The sequence below is a fragment of the Felis catus genome, chromosome E3, assembly GCF_018350175.1.
Source record: "Felis catus isolate Fca126 chromosome E3, F.catus_Fca126_mat1.0, whole genome shotgun sequence".
Taxonomy (NCBI): Eukaryota; Metazoa; Chordata; class Mammalia; order Carnivora; family Felidae; genus Felis; species Felis catus.
In genome coordinates this window covers 27,069,697-27,093,084 of record NC_058383.1, presented here as the reverse complement: position 1 = coordinate 27,093,084, position 23,388 = coordinate 27,069,697, and the positions used below count along the sequence as shown (strand labels likewise).

General features: G+C 47.4%; 1 protein-coding gene and 1 long non-coding RNA gene across 11 annotated transcripts in view; one reads left to right on the top strand and one right to left on the bottom strand.

Moving 5' to 3' along the window:
• XYLT1 (xylosyltransferase 1) overlaps window positions 1-13,691 on the top strand; it is a 313,185-nt gene extending 299,494 nt beyond the window's left edge. For all 3 annotated transcript variants that reach the window (XM_023246430.2, XM_045047341.1, XM_045047342.1), the window contains exons 11-12: window positions 1,641-1,974; window positions 8,212-13,691. In XM_023246430.2, the coding sequence (XP_023102198.2) occupies window positions 1,641-1,974; window positions 8,212-8,534 (657 nt within the window). In that variant the 3' untranslated portion in view covers window positions 8,535-13,691. The remainder of the gene's footprint in view (window positions 1-1,640; window positions 1,975-8,211) is intronic.
• The window catches only part of LOC109495262, a 373,149-nt gene continuing 360,567 nt past the window's right edge, over window positions 10,807-23,388 (bottom strand). For all 8 annotated transcript variants that reach the window (XR_006590893.1, XR_006590894.1, XR_006590889.1 and 5 more), the window contains 2 exons: window positions 14,375-14,441; window positions 10,807-11,841 (listed from right to left, as the gene is read on the bottom strand). This is a non-coding gene — a long non-coding RNA (uncharacterized LOC109495262). The remainder of the gene's footprint in view (window positions 11,842-14,374; window positions 14,442-23,388) is intronic.

Below are 23,388 nucleotides of genomic sequence, written 5' to 3'. Positions count from 1 at the left end.
TTATCATCGATCGGGGAGGGCCGGCCACCCCTGCCGAAGTGCCACAGCCATCCCTACCTCCGCTGCCCTTAGGACAGCTCCTCGGTCCCAGTCCTTAGGCTCTTGTGTAAACATGGGAACCTGGAACAGGCTGTGGGAGCGTGCATCCCTGGCAGACAGTAGGCGTCTGGCACGTCTGTGTGAGTGAACTTGTGAACGAGCAAGTGAATGAATGGTCAGCAACACAGGAGTGGACTAGAACACAGCCTCTGGGGTTGGACTTCCCGGGTCTCCTTGTTGGCTCTGCCCCTCACTGACCACAGCAAGTGACCTCAGTGCCCTGAGCCCCGGTTTTCTCATCTGTAAAACGAGGATAATGATGGTGTCTCCCCTTCACAGAGCGGAGAGGGTCAAACAAGTGGGTGCACTGGAGCGCTCAGCGTTAAGCCAGTCCCATGGTAAGCTCTTGGGAAGCATGAGCCACGGCGCTCTGGGTCTAAGAGAAAGACCAGACGCAGCAACCAGTGGCAAGAACAAGCAAGTAAGCCAGCTCCTGTACATGAGGCATCTTCTTGGGGTGTTGGTGCACCTTCTCGTGCGCCTGTACCCCAACCCGCAAGCACACCTTGGAGATGCTGGTCATGGAAAGACCACAGAAACAGGCAAGCCTTAGAGTGTGCTCATTATGTGCTGACAACATTGCCCACATGCTGTATCTTCAAAAACATGAAATTAAATCTCCTGGGGGAGCAGAAGACCCCTCGTTTAAATTGGTTTGAAATAGTAACAGCTCAGTATCAGGGATCTGTGTAGTCCATTCATTTCTTTGCGACGTCACTCACTCAGTGATGTGACAGATAATAACCAGACACGGACACCTGCTGTGCACCAGGCATGGTGCTAGGCACCAGGAAAGCACAGTGAAGCAAGCCACAGGGGCACTGAGCAGCAGCGAGAGGACAGTTCAGAGGCTCTTCCTGGCCACTTTGGCTGAAGAACAAACTGCAGGCGACTCAAGTGTTAGGAGGGAAGCCAAGAGCAGGCCCCTGCCAGTCAGAGCCACACAGACACCAGCTCGCTGGCAGGAAGGGTGGGTGTCACAGCCACCTCCCACCCCTAAGGTCTAGCTCTGAGTGCGTTAGGGAGGTCTTCCCAGGAGAGCCATGTGAACTGCCAGCAATAAGCGAGGCTGAGGGACCCTCCTTTTTCCCAGCTTGTGATAGAGCAGCTCAGAAACCTGAGCTCCCTTCATGTTCAGAATGTCATACTAGATGGAGGTGCCTGATCTAGAAGACGGAGAACCAAAGTGGAAACCGCCCGCACCTGCCGAGCAGTGGGGGTATGTGTCCTCGGGATGGCCTGCCAGCAGGCATTGATTGATTCAGTGCATGTTGTGTGTTTTCTTTCCAAGTGTCAAATGCTGTATGAGGCCCAGGAGGCCTAGTGGTTTAATGAACAGACCACAGACTGGGTCCAAATCTCAAATCTTCTGCTTCCTACCACTTTTGCAGTCTTGAGCAGGTGACCTCCTGAGAGCTTCCATTTCCTCATCTGTAAAATGGGTGTATGTAGCCCAACAAGCAGGATCGTAGGCCTCTCTGGGACCCTGTATCCTAAATCCGGCTCAGTGATTCCAAGACTCGTTCTCTTTCTTCTTTCAGGTCGGCACCGACTGGGATGCCAAGGAGCGGCTCTTCCGCAACTTTGGGGGGCTCCTGGGGCCCATGGATGAGCCGGTAGGCATGCAGAAATGGGGGAAGGGCCCCAATGTCACCGTGACTGTCATCTGGGTGGATCCCGTCAACATCATCGCCGCCACCTATGACATCCTGATTGAATCCACTGCCGAATTCACTCACTACAAGCCCCCTTTGAACTTGCCCCTGAGGCCTGGGGTCTGGACAGTGAAAATTCTTCACCACTGGGTGCCAGTTGCAGAGACCAAATTCCTCGTTGCACCTCTGACCTTCTCAAATAGGCAGCCCATCAAACCAGGTGAGTACTCCTAGTGTCTCTGGGGGTGGAAATAACCCATCCTGGGCGCCTCCCGGGTCTTCTCCCTCAGGCATTGCAGGTGGGGGGCATGTGGGCTGCCTCAGACAACAGTGCTCTCTGCTCAGCATTTTTCCCTGCTTGTTTGCAAAGAGAGCCTTCTAATTTTCTACCCGCACACTGAGATGATGTCATCTGTGTATTAGGTACCTAATTATTAGATGCTCTCCCATTGGACTTCCAGAGAGCCCTGATTATATTTAAAACAAGATGGGAAATAAACCCAGGCAGATAGTGAGTTTTGGCAAATCTTACTGTTTTAAAAATAGTAATTAAAATAGGAAATTCTTTCCATCAAAAATATGATACACTAGATGAAAAGACTAGTAAGAAAATATTTGCTACACATAAAAAAAAAAATACATTCACAATATATAAAGAAATCCCATAAATCAAACTACAAGCCAGGGGCCGAATCTGGCCCGCTCCCTCTTTTTTAAGTAAAGTTTTATTGGGACACAGCCACACCCATTTATTTACATATTGTTTATGGTTTCCTTGGGACTACAGTGGCAGCACTGAGTAATTTTGACAGATTGCATGGCCCACAAATCCAAAACAACCGACTATCTGGCCCTTTACAGAAAAGGATTGCTGGCCTTTGCTACAAAGGAGAAAGGAGAAAGAAAGGGGAAAAAAAAAAGACAGGGCATAAATGGCCCACACACATATGAAAAGATGCTCAGCCTCATGAATAATGAGAGCAATGCAAATTAAAAGCAAAAAGAGATCCGATTTCATGCCACTATGTTGTGAAATGTTCGAAGGTTAGACAATATCATATGATGGAGGATTGGAGAATAATGGCTTCCCATGTAGCGTTGGCACGGGGCGGGGGATGGGGCAAAGTGATAAAACGGGTTTAGAAAATGGCATAGCATCTCCTACCAAAGCTGAACACACACCTCCTACTGCCCAGAAATCCCAGCCTGAGGTGTATGCCCTACAGATGTGTGCAGAAGTAGAGCAGAATTGTTCATAATGGCACCAAACCGGAAGCAGTCCAGATGCCCTCATTCAGATGTATGAACACTGCGGGGTCTGTTCAGACAGCGGAGCTCCGTGCCATGCATTGATCTGGATGAGTCTCTACAACACAATGTTGAGAGGAAAATATCACAGAAGAGTCATAATTAGAGCGCATACATTTAAAGTTCAAAAGCAAGCCAAGCCACCACTACGTTATTTCAGGATTCTCTGTCCATAAAAAGCTGTGAGAAAACGAGTTGTTAATAGGAAATCAGGACAGTGGTTCCTGCTGAGCACAGAGAGGGATGTCAGACTCTTAACGTGCCACCTTCTTTTTCTTTTCTTACCCAGAGAGTTTACTTTTATTTTTCTGTCCTTTCCTCCTCCCCCTTTGATCACTGGGAACATCTTCCTCCCTGCTCAGTCCTACCTCCCAGAGTAACCACTGCCAACACTTTGGTGTTCATCCTTCTAGAGGTTTCTCAAGGCTTCTAAAGCATCAACACACAAAATAAGTCACACACACACTGCTGGTGTTTGAAAATGGAGTGATACATTTTGGGGTGAAACTTCTCTTTGGACTTAACGAGTCAATATATATAAAGCTACTAGCTGCCTCGTATTCCACTGGGAGAAAGACCCACAATCTATCTTTCATCCCCTGAGTGGACATACAGTTTCTTTCGGTCGTGGTGGGGTTACAGGTAACGCTGCAAAGATTCTTGAAATTGTCTATGCCCATGCAGATACATCTATAAAATAGATTCTTAGAAACAGGATTTCTGGATCTCTCTGTATTTGAAATTGTTGGGCTATATCTAACAGATCAGAAACCCAGAAGCCAAAAACGCACTCCAGCCTCTGGTTAGCTAAACTCTCAGTTCTGGGCTGGGTGCCATTTAGCTGGTGACACAAGGAGAGGGGGACATAGACATGGGGAGGGGTTGCCTGGAATCCTAACAAGGGGGTGTTGAAGTGAACTTGTGTGGGCCTCTGCTAAGTTTCTGTGCTGAGCAAGCAGAAAGATCCAGGCCTCGTATTTTCTGGAGAAGGAAATCTGATCCTCCCAGCTCCCCTGGGAAGCAGGCAAAAGAACACATCCAGAACTAGCTGGGCCAGAGCCGACCCACTGAGGGCCCTCAAGTGACCTCTTGATTAGGTTCACATCTTTAGCAACCCTGAGAGTTCCCCAAGAAAGATGCAGAAGAGAGGGATAGAAATAGTGTTGTCCTCTTTGCTCCACATACACCTGTCGGATATAACAAAGGAGGGGTCCTGAATCTACCTCCTCACCCCAGTAAAATAGCCTGGGGCCTTTAACTGGGTCCTGATTTTTCCAGTTTTTCCTCCTTAGAGTTTCTGAGGATGGCAAGGCTCTTGTAACACTGCCCAGGAATAGCCAGGGGTCATTGTACCCCACTGGGAGCTGACCCCCACCCCCCCACCCCCACATCAGCATTTGTGTCTATTAATGATGTTCCAGTGGCAGGGGACACAAAGGTGGGAGCAATGCAGTTTGTAAAATGATTCATCAGGAGTAATTTGCTATTGATGCGTCCCTGGTAATCTCGAGAAATCTGATGAGGTGGAATTGAGGAAAATTTAATTATAGAGGCAAGCATCACGGGCTAATGCTGTGATAGCATTTCCCCACATTAACCTCGTTTTTCATCAGGGTTTTCTGCATCACCCATAATACTGGGTTCCCAGCGTTCAGATGTCTGTTAGCTGCTCTTTTCACTTTGCATGCCCTGCCTTTTGTCAGTTCAGGGATCTCCCCACCACCAGCTCTGCAGATGTGGAGGCATGGAGAGGCTCTGGTGGTCAGATCAGGACCTGCTGGAGAGAGAACAGGTTTTGTTCTTGGGCAGATGGTTCAGGAGCTACCCGCCCTGTCTGCCAGATTTATAAACACGTTAGGTCCTACCTAAGTCAGCTAAATCACAGCAAGCCGGGATATATGTTCATGCAGGCTCATGCCCCTTCTTGTACCTGTTACCCTTGGAGCCCAGCCCCTCTGCTTCTGGGAAGGGGAGGGACCGAGAGGGGAAGGAGGGAAGGGAGGGAGGGATTGATTTTCTTGTCTGTAGTCAAGGCATGTTGTGAATGCCACTATTGGCAGGTGTATGGTATTTCTTCCCCCTTCGTGAACCTCACTCATGGACCACATACTAGAAAACAGTCTGTGGATTATCTGAGCTCTCCTGGTTGCCAGTGAGGGTGACAGCCACTGCCAAGCGAACAGAAAACGTTTTCTGAATGCCACACTGTCCTATAAGGACATTTCTTAGAACCCTGGCTATCTCAGCCAGGGCAAGAGCTGATTTGCTAAAACACAACTCCCCAGAACCACTGGCCCGTGTGTTTTAAAAACCTGTTCTTGTATTTGGCAATAGAGTAGGCAATAAGAGAGAACCTCTCCAAAATAGAAGTATCTTGGCTTTCCTTCAGCCCAAACGTGCACTTTCTGCTTCCCCCATCTTGAAACCCTGGGAAGGAGCCACACAGCCTCCTCTCTGAGTGTTCCTTTACTGTTTACAGAGCATATGAACCTTTACCCGAGCCTCTTGCCAGCCCTCGGGGTCAATCTGGTACCAGGAATGAGTATCCAGTTTACAGATGGGGAAACCAAGTCTTTGAAAGACTGGCTTCCAGATGAAAATAAAATTTAAAAACTTAAAACCAGTCTTAAAGCTTCCAGTTGGTTGGATGTGCCTGCAAATAGTGTCATGATGACAAGCTTTGGAACCAGCCAGTCCTGGATTGAACCCCTGATCTGTCTCACACAATAGCCACCTGTGTCCCCATCTGTAAAATGGGGTTGATAACACCGGTCCTGTGACTGTGTGAGTGTAGGAGGATTGTGTCCTAAAAACACCAGCCACAGTAACCCTAGCTAAACTTCTTCAAGCACTTAGTACAGGCCTGGCATGGCTTGTGTGCGTGTGTGTGCACCAGATTTTGTCTCGTTTAATTTTAAGTCCATTATAATTAACATGTGGTATTCTATAGTTTCAGGTGCACAGGTAGTGATTCAACAAATCTGTACCTTACCCAGTGCTCATCTCGATAGGCAACTCCTAATCCTCACCTAGTTTACCATCCCCCACCCACCTCACCTCTGGTAACCACCAGTATGTTCTCTGCAGTTGAGTCTGGTTTTTTGGTTTCTCTTTTTTCCTTCTTGTCTCTTAAATTCCACCCAGGAGGGAAATCGTATGGTATTTATCTTTCTCTGACTTATTTCACTTAGCATTATACCCTCTAGTTCCATCCGTGTTGTTGCCAATGGCAAGATTTCATTCTTCTCTGTGACTAATATTCCACTGCATAAATACCACTGTACATAAGTTACCTTCTTTATCTTTATGGATAAAGCAGTACTTGGGCTGCTTGCATAATGTGGCTATTGTAAATAATGCTGCAATAAACATAGGGGTGCATGTGTGTTTTCAAATCAGTGCTTTCATATTCTCTGGGTAAATATCTAGTAGTGTGAGTGCTGGATTGGAGGACAGTTCTATTTTTAACTTTTTGAGGAACCTCTATACTGTTTGTGACAGTGGCTGCACTAGCTTGCGTCCCCACCAGAAGCACATGAGGCTTCTTTTTCCTCCACGTCCCCAGCAACACGTGCGTGTGTTATAGTCCTCATTCTGACAGGTGTGAGGTGATACCTCATTGTGGTTTTGATTTGCATTTCTCCAAGAATGACTGATGATGAGCATCTTTTCATGTGTCCGTTGGCCCTCTGGATGTCTTCTGCCGATTTCTAGTTGGATTATTTGGGGGTTTTTTGGTGTTGAGTTGTACAAGTTCTTTCTATATTTGGGATCCTAACACCAGGTGTCTTTTTAAGCACTTAAAAAGAAGTCAACCCTTCTAACCATCACAAAAGGTTCTAGGTCAAGGAAACCAGGTGCCCAGTGTCGGTATCAGAATCCACACCCCAAGTGTGTGGGCCGTGGGGATTCAGACCCGGACCCCCTGACTGCTGTCTTCGCACTCATGCATGAAGCGCTGCTGTTCAGCAAAGCAGGGCTGTCCTGAGAGACAGCTGAGGTCGACAGACGTGGGTTCAAACCTCCGCCCCGCCTCTCGTTACGTCTGTGATTTGCAGAAAGGCACTTAATGAGGCTTTGTGCTCACTGTTGCCTCTGCTCTGAACGCTCTTTCCTGCCATCTACCTGGGGCTGCTGCTTTCTCATTAACCAGCACTCAGCTCAGCTGTCACCTCACAGAGGCCTGCCTCACCCCTCTCATCCCAAAGAAACGCGCTTGTCACTCTCTAACCCCGGGGCTGCAAGCTTTTACTGCAAAGGGCTACACAGTAAATATTTTCGGCTTGTGGGCCGCTTACGGTCTCGGTCTGTACTCACATGTGCTGTGGTAGCACAGAAGCAGCTGCAGACAGGAGGTGCGCACAGGCATAGCTGTGTTCCCCTGAAACTCTATTTACAACAATACGCGGTGGGCCAGATTTGGCCCAAGGGCTGTAGCTCGCCAACCCCTTGCTCTACCGTCACACCCAGTTTAGTCCCGTTTTGCGTATTGCTGATTGAAATGACCTTGCTTATTTATCGCCATCAGTGTTCCTCCCCGGGGTCGTAATCTTCTTGACTACCTGGTTCACTCCACCACTGAGTGGAGCTTGGCACTTAAGAAAAAACATTTAATGTTGAAGAGAGAGAGTATGTGTGCAAGCCAGGGAGGAGCAGAGAGAGAGAGAGGAGGAGAGAGTTCCAGGCAGGCTATGCCCTGTCATCACGGAGCCCGATGTGGGACTCGATCTCACAAACCGGGAGATGAGTGGAGCTGAAACCAAGAGTGGGGTGCTCGACTGGCAGAGCCATCCAGGCAGCACTGAATACATCTTTATCACATGAATGAATGAAGGAGTGAATGCCTTGCACATAGGAGGTGCTTTAAATGCACCACATGAATGTGTGGACTAGTAACTGACGCTGCTCTGGCAACATGTGCTAACCGGAGGGACGAGCGGACAGTGCCCTGCACCAAGCAGGCCCCTGGCTGGGGAAGGAACGTCCCTACGGTCGGATTCCTCGTCTGTGCGGTGGGGGCCACTGACCCAACTTCCCGAGCTTGTCCCGTGACTGACGTGGTGACAGATGGTGCCCCGCGCCGTGCGAGGCCCGCAGCCAGCCCCCACTCTGTGGTGCGTCTGACGCTCTAATCCCCTTTGCGTTTCAGAGGAGGCACTGAGGCTGCACAACGGGCCCCTCCGCAGCGCCTACATGGAACAGAGCTTCCAGAGCCTGAACCCCGTCCTCAGCCTGCCCATCAGCCCTGCCCAGGTGGAGCAGGCTCGCAGGAACGCGGCCACGGCTGGCGCGGGCCTCGAGCGCTGGCTGGACTCGCTGGTAGGTGGGATGTGGGCCGCCATGGACATCTGCACCACGGGCCCCACTGCCTGCCCCGTCATGCAGACCTGCAGCCAGACGGCCTGGAGCTCCTTCAGCCCCGACCCCAAGTCGGAGCTGGGGGCCGTCAAACCTGACGGCCGGCTCAGGTAGCACTGGGCACACGTGAGCCACAGCAGATCTCAAAGGGAAAGCAGCCAGGGGGGCCGGTGGCACCTGGACCCTGGCCTCCCACCCCCGGGGCGGGGGGGGGGAGGGGTGTCTTTTGTGAGAGGAGCTCTCATGGCTACAGAATGATGGAGAAGGAAGGTGTAGAGGTCAAAGCCGTTTCTGCCGACGACCTGCATTTGACAAGCTGGGTACTGGGGGCAAGGACTGCTTGGTCCCCGCGCCACAGTGGTCTTACCTCTTTTGGTTGATCCTCAAAGCCTATAGGTTCTTTGTTGTCCCTGCCAGTGACCCAGTCCCCCAGACAAGTGATTCTCAAAACTTTTATTTTGAGCAGCAGACTTTAGTTTACTAAGCTCAGTTGGAAGGGGGAAGTTCAAGGTGCAGTTGAACTCCAGGCTGCTCTGGTTGAAGCTGGGGAGTGTAAGGTTCTTCTCCAAGCACAGCCCACCAGGCTGTCCCTTTGTCAGTGGCACCTCCCAAGGTACCTGTCCAGAACCCACAGGCTCTGCAAAAGCCAGTTGGAAAAGCACGGCCCAGACCGTGGGCTTGATTGATCTCCAGCCCCCTGCTTGGGCTCATTTTCCTGCTCCTGGGCTGGAGAAGGAGACTGTCTGAGCCTTCCCCCAGCCTTGTCGGGTTGAGTTGTCCTCCTTAGTCACTAGATGCGCAGGAGAGCCTTTCGATGGAACATGGCCAAGGTTCCCCAAGGTGTCACAGGGCCAGGGTTCCAGGCCAGCCTCCCTCCGGACTGCCACCGACAGGCTGATGCTTATAAGCATCAAGTCTCCTAGGCATTCGTGGGCCAGGAGACTGAGACCATGACCTCGTGGGTCCTGGCCAGTGGGAACTTTGGGGACCATGGCCATGAAACTCAGAGATTGTTGGGAGCCAACTCCTGAGCTGGACAGCACAGCAATACCCTCCCGTGCGTGAGCCCTTCTGCCCTGAGGTCCGGACACTCCAGACCTCTGTGAGTCCTACCTGCCACCCCCATCCCTGGTGCTGTAGGAATGGACCAGACTTTCTACATCCCTGCAAAAGCATTTCAGATTTGGTTTCTAACTCCATGTCCTTCCTCCTGTGAGGTGCCACGTCAAAGGGGGAAGCTTGCGGATGTGATTGGTTACTACCTTAACAGCAGTGTTACTCCAAGTGCTCGAGGTGCAGAAACCTGACATCTGAGCCGTGGCTCCAGCCCCCTTCCTCCTCCAGCCCCCACCCCATCCCCATGACAGGCTTTCTTTGGCACAGGCCCACCCGTGGCTGCACCATGTTCTGCTGCAGAGTCTATCCTGTGTCTCTGTGCAGCATGCGTGTGAAGGGAGCAGAGCCCATGCCTCTCACCCCCAAGCCCCTGCCCCACCAGGCAGGATGTCCTGCGGGCCAGGGAGGGGCTGGAAGAGGGACACTTGCAGTATTTATTATTTATATGTTTTAGTCCATGACTAATAGTAGGTGCTGCGTTTGCAGCTTGTTAGTTATGTTCTCTTACTAACTGAAGCTGCCTTTATTCATGAAAGGCCCCCCCCCTCCCTCCCCGCGGCCAGTGTCTGTCTGTCTCCTGTCTGCTCTGTATTCTCCACGTCCTGAGAGAAAGGCAGTGGTGTTGGACACTATGAGGAGAGTGTGTGCCTCAGCATCTGCTAACTCATAGTGGGATGCCCCTCACGACAATGAAGCCTTCCTCCTTCTCAGGCAGGGTGGGAGCCTGGGCTGGGCCTCCAGTACCGAACAGGCCAACGACTCAGGTGGAGGGAGAGGGGCCTTAGCAGGTGACAGAGGGAACCTGACTCTTTGCAAGCCTGGGAAGAAGAAAGATCCAGTTTAGAAAAAGGGGGAGTAGTCGGACCGAGCTGGGAGTTAGCCCCTGTCAATGGGCTGCAGGGGCTGTGGAGGGTCTTGCTCTGCAAGCCCAGGTCGAGCCCAGAGGCCTCTGCCACCACCTCTTTCCACCCCAGCCCACCCAGGGAGCCTGCCTTTTCTCCCTCCTGGGAGAGTGGCTAGGAGCGCGTGTTTTCCACAGCGTCCTGTGTGGGGCTCAGCCCCATGTCCACACTTGCCCACGTTGCTGGCTTTCCCCCCAGAACGAGGGGAGGGGCCAGGGCCAGCTTACTCTGGGCACGATCCGCAGCCCCCTCCCTGCAAGGGATTCGAGATGCCAGGTAGTCAGCCCAGGTGTTTCTTTTGGGTCAGGGAATAAAATAAGCAAAAGCCTAGGATGATTTGAGAAAAGATGTTTCCACAAGAGACACACTAATAGTTGAACTCTCTTTTAATCTGAGAGCGATTAATCACAAGCTCCTGGAAACCCTGTCAGAGTTGGAAGGGCAGCGCCTGGGGCACTGAGTCACTGACCAGGTCTGAAGTCACTCATGCCAGAGGCTGGGGCATGCGGTGCGATTTCCCAACCAGCCTGCCCAAGTCTCGCCAAACGGTCTCCAGGGAGGACAGAAAGCATGGCCTAGACCCCGTGGGTCACAAGGGTGCCCTTTCCTCCCTTTGGAAAGAGACCTTTCTGGTCAGATCAAGGCATCATTTGGACTTCATTTCCCCATGGCAGTTTAACTTTTAAAAGGCCAGCACATTCAGAACCAGCAAGGCCCCAGATGTCGGGGGACGGGGCAAGGGGGCAGGTGGATGCACTGCCTTCATCGTTCCCTGGCTGGTGCATGGACACCAGCTGGAACCTTGATCTCTTTGCCAGGAAGGGGCAGAGTACAGACGTGTAGGGCTTTAGCCTGTCCCCTGACACAGCCCAGTCTACCGGGGACTCAGGACGCAAGCTCCCCTACAGCACCCAAGGGGGGGATGGAGTAGGAGGGTGTACTGGCAACGGCTGCTGGCCAACACCTGCCGGGTCAGAGCCGCGCTGTGTGGCAGGGGTCCCAGACCCTTCCATCGTGGGTGCTGCCTGGTTTTGCACGTGAGTATGCAGGCACAGTGCAGTCTTCCCGTGGGGCCAGGGGATCCAGATGGTCACTGGAAATCTGATTTTTAAGTGTCGGCAAGGCTTTTTCTTTGTTTTGTTGGAGAGAGTGGGCAAAGGGAAATTCCACAGTTCGTCCTGGGCACTGCCTGCCGGCCCACCTGCTGGCTGGAGAGGTGGTTTACCATGAGGTAGGCAGTGCCCACGTGGAGGAGGAAAAGCGCCACCCTTGGTGAAATCTCACCAATCGCTCTGAAGAAACCACAAACCTCTTACCAGTCATTCCAACCAGGAGAGACCGTCCTGCAGAGAAGGGTCCCAGGAGGAATGGCTTGTTCAGCTGTCCTAGGTCCCAAGATGGTGCTTAAAAAAAAAAGAATTTGGAGACCTCAGTCGCTGCCCCTTCAACCTAAAGAGGCCCACACTTTCCAGAATTCCTGCCCGCCCAGGCAGAGGTGATGGATGACAGGCTGGCTGGGGGGCCCGGGAGGTTGTGGCGCAGCCCAGCTCTCTCCAAGTCCTACATTTGAGCAGCTGTCCTGGCGCACGTTTCGGAAGCCCTGCTTGCTCGCGGGATGCCCTCTTTGCCTCAGTTACCTTACTTTGCCCATGGGTCTACCACAGGCGCTACCTCATTGTGTCTGCTGAGAAGTTTACCTGGGGGAGAAACAATTAGGTGTCCCAAATCTGCTCGAGCTGAATGTACAATCTATGCAAATTCTCTCCCTCTGTTTCCTTCTCTGTCTCTCAAAAGTATTTTTTTTTTACGTTGCAAATCCGATACTTTATAGACCCTAGACTGAGGGCTTTCATGCGCCACCTGTGTCTGCCCCTCACGTTGTCTTTGGTTCTGTCCTCCCCAAGCCCCACCCAGGGAGAAAGCAGCCCCCCTCCTTCCGGCTGGGAAGCCTCCCCACTGCCTCTGCCCACGGAGTCCCCAGGAAAAGCAGGTTCTGCCCCCTTGCACCTCCATCCCCCTCTCCCATCTCCTCCTTCATTTTCCTTCCCTCACCCCCAAAAGCCTTAGGTTTCTCCTTTTTGAAATGTGGCCTTAAAATTATTTTTGGAAAGCTGACTGCCCTCTCCGTCCACCTTCCACCAACATCCGAGAAGAAGGAGCATCCTGAAGCTTTCGCGGCAGCCTCCTAAGCGAGAGGCTGCCCGTCTGTAGTTTGCAGATGCCATACACATGGCTTCTAAACGCCGTCTTTAAGAGAAGCACTCTTCTGTTGTTCCTGTGGGTGAAACGAAGGCTCGGGTGCTCACGTGAACGTCAGCCCGTCCTCCGCGCACACTGCCGAGGTACCCTCTCTCCCCCACCCCCACCCAGGCGTGGTGACTTGGAGGTACTTCGTTCAAGGGTAAAGCAGGAGAGTTTCTCAGTTTCTCTCTTCCTCCTTCCTGCCTGGAAAGTGAGAGCATTAAATATTCCCAGCTGATGGGTCGTGTTCTCAAAGGGATCACACTTGCGCCTTCTGTTGTTCCAGGCTCTGTTGGAGGCCAAAGACAACCCTAGGGTTTCATAGGAAATTTACTGGAATTGAGCGCAACCGTCCTTCGAGTCCGTTCTCGGTCTTTTTTTGTTTCTAATATGTTGTCAATAGCGTGTGTTTGGGTATTTTTTTTTTTAGAGGCCTCACGATAAGTTATTACTGTCCCCCTCATTTTTTTCAAAGACATGTGGTGATATAGTTTTTAAAAATAACTATTTTGTTATAGATCATGATATGCATAAAACTGTACAGAAATATTTTGTAATGTATTGATTTAAAAAATCTGTAAATAAAGTTTAAAAAAATTCCAATGGCACACACCTGAAAGATGTAGATATTTTGCTATTTATTTAAAGGAGTATTTTAAGAGATATTGAACTATCTGAAATTGACGAATTATCAAAATTCCAATCCTACAAATGCTTTTCCTCAAGGTAGACAGTGATTCTTGGAAATGATTGCACTACCCGCCCATTTTTGCACCTTTTCTGTCTTTTCATTTAGCAGAAAAACAACAACGAAATTGTGCCTTAGCTGTATTTTTTTGTCTAGGGGAGTTTGTTTCTGTCTGACAAAGCAAAATTTTTTGCAGAAAACAGTGGATGTATTAAATACTGTATCATACCAAAAACACTGCAGGTGTACATAGATGCTTTCTGTCATACTGTGTTTTCAGATGCAGAATTTTAAAATTAAAAAAAAAATACTGTCTTTACGGAACAGCGGCTTATGGCTTCTCTTCAGCAATATCCCAGGTCTTCGCCAAATCTGGTCCTCTCTCCCCTCCTCTGCTCTGTCCATCCTGTAGTCTGAGGGTGATGCTATCAGTTATCCAAAGGGGTACCAACTGGCTGGAATTACCAAGACCACAGGCCTGAGCTGGGCCCCTCCTGGGCAATCCTGGATGTGTGGCTACACTCCCTAATCATCCTGCTCTGTCTCTTGACAAGATTAGGACAGTGCCCTCCTGTATAGGAGTCCCCTGGTTGCAGGAGATGTTGTTAAGGAGAAGCTGCCATTTAAGTGGCCAGTGGTCTTCTCTATCCAAATGGCTGGTTGTATAGCAAAGCCGTTTCCCTTTCCTCACCACACATGCTTGACCACAATTCGCAGACTTCCTGGTGCATAGGTGTGATCCCATGGGGCCAAATTCTGGCCAATGGAATGTGGGTGGAAGGGGCATATTTTGAATCCTCTACATCTAGAGCATTCATTGGTCTGCTCATTCCTGGCAACCTCACAAAGCCCCCAATTTAAAGGCAGGCAGACTTAGAGTATGTAAGGAGCTAGGCCCCTGATGGTCACATGGAAGGCCATCTGACCAGCCGTTTCTGACTGGTGATGACAACACAACATGTGATGTGTTACACCCCTGAGAACCTGTGTTCCACAGGTAGCCTTACCTTAACTGCGAATTCATCCAGAAATGGCAACTGACATCATCTGGGAAAGTCCTTGAGCCCCTTCATTCTACAAGTAAAGGACAGAAACTCGAGTGAGTCAAGTGATTTGCATGAAGCTACCAAGATACGCAATACGAGTATCATGGTCAGAACCAGAACCAAGATTGCCTATGTCGTCCCAGTAGTCGTTAGGAGGACTGGTTTTCTTGGGTTGACCTCACTACCACATCTGTATGTGGTTCTCAAAGGTCATGGACAAAGACAAAGAATACCCAGGTGGTGCATTCACCCTTCATGATCATTAAAGGCAGAGCGTGCCACTGAGACCCAGATGGGACTACACAGCTGGAATAAAACAGTCTAGAGACCGTGACCTTAGGGTGGAAGTAGGGGGTACGGTGATGGCATGCACTGACCTCCACACTAAATGATGCCCCATTCAGAACTTCCTGGGAAGATGGCAGAGTAAGAGGAACCTAGATAACAGCTCAGTATAAATAACCCCAAAACACGGGGCACCTAGGTGACTCAGTCAGCTGAACATCCAACTCTTGATTTCGGCTCAGGTCCTAATCTCACGGGTTGGTGAGATGGAGCCCCATGTTGAGCTCTGGAGGGCAGCACTGAGCCTACTTGGGATTCTCGCCGTCTCTCTGTCTGCCCCTTCCCTACTCACACACAAGCTCTCACACTCTCTCTCCAAATAAACAAACAAACAAAAAGAGCACAACCCAAACACTGGCAGAACAGACTCTCCACAGCTAATTGTAGAGAAGGGGCCATAGGAAGGCAGGAAACATGGTCGGGAGCAAACTGACCCATGGGGCTGTGTGCAGGAGGCAGGGACACCACAGGCACAGAGAAGGGAGCAGACCTCAGACCTAAGACACGGGGGCCTGCACTGGGAAGATGAATCCCCCTAACATTTGACTTTGAAAACCACAGAGGCCTAACTTCTAGAGGTCTTATGATCAGTCAGGCTTAACATCCTTAACTTTCACAATCAAGTTCAGCTCTGGGAGAACCAGGAGGGTGATAGGAACCTGAGCTTCCACCCTTAAAGAGACGGAACAACAAACGGCCCATGGAGATATGTCAATAGAAGCAGCAGTTTGAAAAAATGCTTGAGGTATATAAAAAGAGTTATTTACGAAGAGCTTGGCCCAAAGGGACAGAGAACACTGCAAGACTCCTCCAGGAACAGAGGCACCATTTCCCACCCCCGCCCCCAGCATAAACACACGGCCACCCGTGGGAACCAGCACAGTGCCAACATCCACCACCTAACTTGACTGCACCATATGCCCCACCACCCGGCGCTGTGCTTTAGTGGATCTGCCCCCTCCACACAGGCCCACTTCAATCCCTCTTGCAGAGGACCAGCTGCTCACAAACCTTGCAACCAGCACCACCCATCTGCCCCCACACCCCTGCACATGGTGGGTCTGCCCCCCACCATATGCTCTTGGCCGCAGCCCATCCAAACTGGGGCCACAAGCCCGGCAGTATGCAAGCAGCCCCAACAGGGGCCACCACCGCCACTCCAAGGTGACTCCTCCCCCAGGCAGAGGGACAGATGACCACATAAACCAGTCCAACTAACCCAGACAGGGGGCAGGAGGAAGAAATCTTATCTATAGTCCCATCCACCAACAGAAGCTTCTCAGGTGCTACTTCGTCTCTGGCAAATGCCTGGTCAGACTCAACTCAAGCCCAAGGCAGCCCCAGACAGGCCCACTGCCACCACAGGGACCAAACCCTGCCCACAACAGGCAAAAAGCCACTGCAGCTGACTGGACTGAAGGCAAATAAATGTGGCTTAGCCACAACTACGGGGCACTCGCAACACACACAGGAGACACCCCTGAAGCACCAGGTTCTGATGAACAGGGGACACTGGACTCACTGCAGCACGTGACAGGACCTCTTCTTCCTAAGGCCATCACTTTCAAGAGCAAGGGCCATAGCTGACTTTGCTAACACAGAGAGAAAGACACAGAAAGTTAGGCAAAATGAAGAGAAAGAAGATGATGTCCCAAATGTAAGAACAAAATCACAGCAAGAGAGCTAAACGAAACAGAAGTAAGTAATCTGCCTGATAAAGAATTTAAAGTAGTGGTCATAAAGATACTCACTGGAGGGGCCCCTGGGTGGCTCAGTCAGTTAAGCATCCGACTTCGGCTCAGGTCATGATCTCCCGGTCCGTGAGTTCAAGCCCTGCGTCAGGCTCTGTGCTGTCAGCTCAGAGCCTGGAGCCTGTTTCAGATTCTTGTCTCCCTCTCTCTCTGGCCCTCCCCCGTTCATGCTGTCTCTCCCTGTCTCAAAAATAAATAAACGTTAAAAAAAAAATTTTTTTTTAAAAGAAAGAAAAAAAAAGATACTCACTGGACTAGAGAAAAGAGTGGGGGACCTCAGTGAGACCCTTAACAAAGATTAAAAAAAAACAACAATCAGATATGAAGAATACAGTAAGTGAAATTAAAAATACATTTGATGCTTGATGGGAGACTTCTCAGGGAAGATAAAAGAGTAAGAGAACCCTAAACTCATCTCATCCCATGGGTACAACTAGGTAACACTCACATAGGAGCCAATACCCAGAAAAGGACCCAAAGACTTGCTGAACAAACTCCACAACTAATGTGGAGAAGAGGCCACATCAAAGAGGAAGGGTGAAGACTCAGCAGGACCCTAAGCCCCAAGGATCTGACTACCAGAGGAAGCCATAGGAGCAGACACAGGTGAGAAACAGTCTATCACAACAGGAAGCCTGCAAAGGAAAGAGAAATCCCCTAACATTTGGCTTTAAATCACAGGGGCCAATTTTTTTTTTTTTTAATTCTTACAACCAGCTGGACATAAAGCTTCCAGGCAAACCTAAAAAAACAGCAAAAATCAGCTGGCTCTGCTCTGAGAGAGCCCAAAGGGCAACAGGCACCTTAGTCCCCACCCTTAGAGAGATAGCACAACAAATAGCCTGCTATCTCTGCAGTGAAGCAGCAACATGAAAGGCACGTGGGGCTTACAGGAGGGATAGTTGGTTAACTAATCACAGAGTTCCCTGAGGGACTTCTCCAGGAACAGAGAAGCTGGCAGGCACTATTTACCTCCCCTGCTTCTCATCCTAAACACACAACCACCTTCAGGAACCAGTGAGACACCTCGTCTCCAGGGTGGCTGCACATCTCCTGTAGAGGAGGACAAGCACCACCTATTTAAAAATGCACTTCCACCCACAACTTTCAACAGCAAGAGATGTAGCTGACTTTGCTAACACAGAGAAGCAGAGAGTCAGGCAAAATGAGGAGAAAGAGAAATCCATCACAAATGAAAGAACAAAACCACAGCAAGAGACCTAAGTGAACAAGATCAAAGTAACATGCCTGATAGGGAATTTAAAGTAATGATCATAAAGATACTCACTGGACTTAAGAGGGGGAAATCAATGACACCCTTAGCAAAGAAAAAACGTAAAAAAGAACTCCTCGGAGATGAACAACACAATAAATAAAATTAAAAATACACTTGATGGATCAATAGCAGACTGGAAGAAGCAGAGGAATGCATTAGTGAACTAGAAGAAAGTAATGCAAAGTAATCAAGCTGAATAAGAGAAAAAAGAATTATGCAAAACAAGAATAGGCTTAGGAAACACAGCAACTCCATGAAGCATAACATTCACATTATAGGGATCCCAGAAGGAGATGAGAGAGAAAAGATGGGAGAATATTTATTTGAAGAAATAATAGCTGAAAACTCCCCAAATCTAGGAAAGGAAACAGATTCAGGTCCAAGAGTCACAGAGATTTCCCCCAACAAAATCAACCAAAGGAGGTCCACACCAAGAATGAAAATGGCAAGGGGTGCCTGGGTGGCTCAGTTGATTAAAGCGCCTGACTCTTTATTTGGCTCAAGTCACAATCTCATGGTTTGTGAGTTTGGGCCCCATTTCAGGCTCTGCACTGTCATTGCATATTCTTGAGATTCCTGGTCTCCCTCTCTCTCTGCCCTCATCTACTTGCATGCTCATGTGCACTCTCTCTCTCAAAAATAAACATTAAGAACAAAAAAAAGAAAAAGGCTCAAAAAATTGTGATACAGAAACATTTTAAAAGCAGCAAGAGGGGCGCCTGGGTGGCGCAGTCGGTTAAGCGTCCGACTTCAGCCAGGTCACGATCTCGCGGTCTGTGAGTTTGAGCCCCGCGTCGGGCTCTGGGCTGATGGCTCAGAGCCTGGAGCCTGTTTCCGATTCTGTGTCTCCCTCTCTCTCTGCCCCTCCCCCGTTCATGCTCTGTCTCTCTCTGTCCCAAAAATAAATAAACGTTGAAAAAAAAAATTAAAAAAAAAAAAAAAAGCAGCAAGAGAAAAGAAACAGTTACATACAAGGGAAACTCCATAAGGCTATCAGCAGATTTTTCAGCATAAACCTTTCAGGCCACAAGAGTGACATGATAAATGAAAGTGCTAAAAGGGAAAAATCTACAACCAAGATTACTCTATCAAGCAAGGCTGTCAGTCAGAATATAAGGAAAGAGAAAGTTTCTCTAACAAAAACTGAAGGAGTTCGTGACAACTAAACCAGCCATGCAAGAAATATTAATGGGGAATCTCAAATGGAAAGACTGTAAGTGACAGTATGAAAAACAGACACACAAAAGCATTAAAGGATAAGTATTTCTACAGAAGAAAAATCAGTTGAGGGATTCGCAAAAGGGTGTCAAGTATTACACAATACACTTTAAACATGGGGAGAGAGGAGTAAAAAATGGGTTCAAACTTAAGTGACCATCAACTTAATACAGACTGCTGTATGCAGGTGTTACATACAAACCTAACGGAAACTACAAATCAAAAGCCAATAATACATACCCAAATAATAAAGAGAAAAATATTCAAGTAGATCACTAAAGAAAACCAGCAAACCATGGAAGAGTACACAAGAAGAAAGGATCAGAGAAAAACTACAGAAACCATAGAATAATTAACAAAATAGCAAGAAGTATACATCAATAATTACTTTGCATGTAAATGGATTAAACACTCCAATTGAAAGACATAGTGGTGACTGATTAAGACATACAGTGTCAGAGTAGATAAACAAGACTCATCTACATGCAGCCTAGAAGAGAGTCATTTCATACCTAAAGACACACTGCAGATTGACAGTGAAGGGATGTAGAAACATTTATCATGCAAATGGATGTCAAACAAAGCTGGAGTAACAATATTTATATGGGACAAAAGAGACTTTAAAATCAAGGCAGCTAAGAAGAGACAAAGGAAACTATATAATCATAAAGGGGACAATCTGACAAAAAGATGTAATAATTCTACATATTTATGTCCCCAACACTGAAGCACCGAAATACATAAAACAGTTAATAAAGCAACTAATCAATAGTAACATAATAATAATAGCATATTTTAACACACCACTTATATCACTGGCTAGATCATCCAAACAAACAAACAAACAAACAAACAAAAAATCAAGGAAACAGTGGCTTTAAATAACCAATTGAACCAGATGGATTTAACAGATATATTCAGAACATTCCATTCTAAAACAGAATACAAATTCTTTTCAAGTGCACACAGAACATTCTCCAGACTAGATCACACTTAGACCACAAAACAAAGCTCAACAAATTCAAAAAAATCACAATCACACCATGCATATTTTCTGACCACAACATTATGAAACTAGAAATCAATCAAGAAAAAAAAATCTGGAAAGACAACATATACATGGAGGTCAAATAACATATTACTAAACAATCAGTGGGTCAACCAGGAAACAAAAGAAGAAATCAACAAGTATATGGAAACAAAAATAAAAACACAAAGCCTTTGTGATATAGCAAAAGCAGTTCTAACAGGGAAGTTTATAGCAATACAGGCCTAGCTCAAGAAGAAAAATCTCAAACCATATATCCTTACACCTACAGGAGCTAAAAAAAAGAACAATCAAAATACAAAACCACCAGAAGAAAGGAAATAAAGATTAGAGCAGAAATAAATAATACAGAAATTTTTAAAAAACAACAGATCAATGTAACCAGGAGCTACTTCTCTGAAAAGATCAATGTAATTGATAATGCACTAACCAGACAGATAAAAAAAAGAAAAAGAAAAAGAAAAAAAGGAGTGAAAAAAAAGAGCAAGAGAAAGGACTCAAACAATCACAAATGAAAGAGGAGAAATAACAACCAACACAATAGAATACAAACAACTGTAAGAGAGTATTATGAAAAAGTATATGCCAACAAACTGGACAATCTAGAAAAAAATGGATAAGTTCCTAGAAACATGTAACCTACCAAAACTGAAAGAGGAATAAATAGACTATCTGAAGAGACTGTTACCAGCAAGGAGAAGGAATGAATTATCAAAAACTGCCAAGACACAAAAGTCCACAACAGGCGAATTCTATCAAACATTTAAAGAAGAGTTAATACCAGTGCTTCTCAAATAATTCCTAAAAATATAGAAGGAAAACTGCCAAATTCATACCATGAGGTGAGCATAATCCAGATACCAAAAGCAAGTAACAATACCACTAAAAAAGAGAACTACAAGCCAATTTCTCTGATGAACATAGAGGCAAAAATCCTTGGGGCACTGGGTGACTCAGTCGGTTGACTATCCAACCAAGGCTCAGGTCATGATCTTGCAGTTCATGAGTTTGAGCCCCTCATCGGGCTCACTGCCTCAGCCTGTCAGTGTAGAGCCCACTTAGGATCCTCTGTCCGTCTCTCTCTGCCCCTCCCCCATTTGCACTCTGCCCAAAATAAATATATTTTTTTTAAAAATCCTCAACAAAATATAAGCAAACCAAATCCAACAATACATTAAAAAAATCATTTGAGGTGGGTCCAAGATGGTGGAGCAGTATGGGATTTTTTTTTCTCTCTCATCACTGAAATGCAGCTAGGTCAACACCAAATCATCTTTCACACCTAGGAAACTGATTTGATGATTAACACAACAATCTAAACAACTTCAGTCACAGAACTCAGCAGGTACACAGCATAGAGAGGTGAAGTGGGGGAGAGAGAAGCTGCAGAGGGTAGGGAGCTATTTCTGCTTATGAAGAGAGGGCAGAGACAGGGGGGAGAGTATGGGAAAAGCACCACCCGCCTGAAAGCAGCTGGAGAGAAAGAGAAAGAATGGACTGAACAAAAAAAGGGAGAAAGGGACTCCAAGAGACTGAACAAAAAAAGGGGAGAGAAAGGAGAAAGAAGAGGGTTTAAATTCTATTAAGATGCTATAAACAGTGGAGCACAGAGTTAAACTGCAGCTCGATACCTGGTGAAGCTCTGGTAGGAAAGGTGAATCCCTAGGAGCATAGTGCAAGATCCAAAAGGTCCTCAGGCCACACAGGGAGAGGCAGTTCCCTCCTGAGAGGACATTTGGGAGAGGCTGTTTGGTCTCCACACAGAAAAACGTCCCAGGGGACCCCAGACAATAGACACATTTGCTGGTGTTGGAACAAGGACATTAAGGGTGAAGCCTAGTGGCAGATGGGTGTTCTAATTTACCAAAATCCCTGAAACACTGCTGCTACATGATCGCACCAACTTTTTCTGGGATGAGCTGGCACCTGGCCACAGTCTCTGGGCATCAGCAGCAGCAGAGTCACATGAACATACCAGGAGGTGGGTGTGTTTGGAAACACAGACCCATCTGAGATAAAATTCAGGAGGGAGGTGTTGCCTGGCAGGCCGATGGCTTGGTCATGGACATTGTAGAATGGGGGCGTGAATGGAAGCTGGAGACAAAGGAGGGGTGTTTGACTGCTGGTAGGCAAGAGCACAGAGTTCTGATACTAGAGAAAGGGTAGCTGGGTGATGCCATTCTCACCTCTTCCTCCCACACATGCACACACGTGCCATTAGAACCACAATGATCCATCCCAGTAAACTAAGTAACACCATATAGTGGAGAATGAAGGCACTACACCAAGCCCCACCCAACTGAGCCAACTTGCTCTAGAGGAACACCACACATCTCTCCGCCTGCTTAGTTTACTGACTATAAAATGTTTCATGGCTTGACTTCTAGGGGAAACTGGATGGAATTTCAATCGTATTTCATTCTGTTCCCAGATCCATCTATTCAATATTTTTTTCTTTTCTTATTCTTGAATACAAAAAAATGAAGAAAATGTTTTTATTTTCCGTTTTTATAAGAACGAATTTTTTTCTGTTATATTTCTTACATTTTTGTAAGTTTTTTAAATTCTATTTTACTTTCATCATTTCATTTTATTTTACCTTATTCGGGTTTTTTCAAACATGTTCTTTTTCCTTTTTCTTATCTTTTCCTTCCCTTTTTTCTCTATCAAGCTTCTTTCAACAACCAGAAAAAAAACACACGTAGGTGCTAGCATCCTTTATTAAGTTTGTGTTGTTTTTAACTTTTTAGCTTCTATTTTGTTTATTTATTTTATTGATTTTTTTTTCTTCCCTCAAAATGACAAAACAAAGGAATTCACCCCCAAAGAAAGAACAGGAGGAAATGACAACCAGGGACTTAACACAGACAGAAGCAAGATGTCTGAACCAGAATTTAGAATCATGATAGTAAGAATACTAGCTGGAGTTGAAAAAAGCAGAGAATCCCTTTCTATAGATATGAAAGAAGTAAAATCCAGTCAGGACAAAATTAAAAATGCTATACCTAAGCTGCAATCTCAAATGGATGCCACCGCAGCAAGGATGGATGAAGCAGAGCAGCAAATCAGTGATACAGAGGACAAACTTATGGAGAATAATGAAGCAGGAAAAAAAAAAGAGGGAAGCTAAGGCAAAAGAGCACGCTTTAAGAAATAAAGAGCTCAGTGACTAATTAAAAAGGAATAACATCTGAATTATAGGGGTCCCATAAGATGAACAGAGAGAAAAATGGGTAGAAAGTTTAGGTGAGCAAATCATAGTGGAAAACTTTCCTAACCTGGGGAAAGACACAGCTATCAAAATCCAAGAAGCACAAAAAAATCCCATTAGATTCAA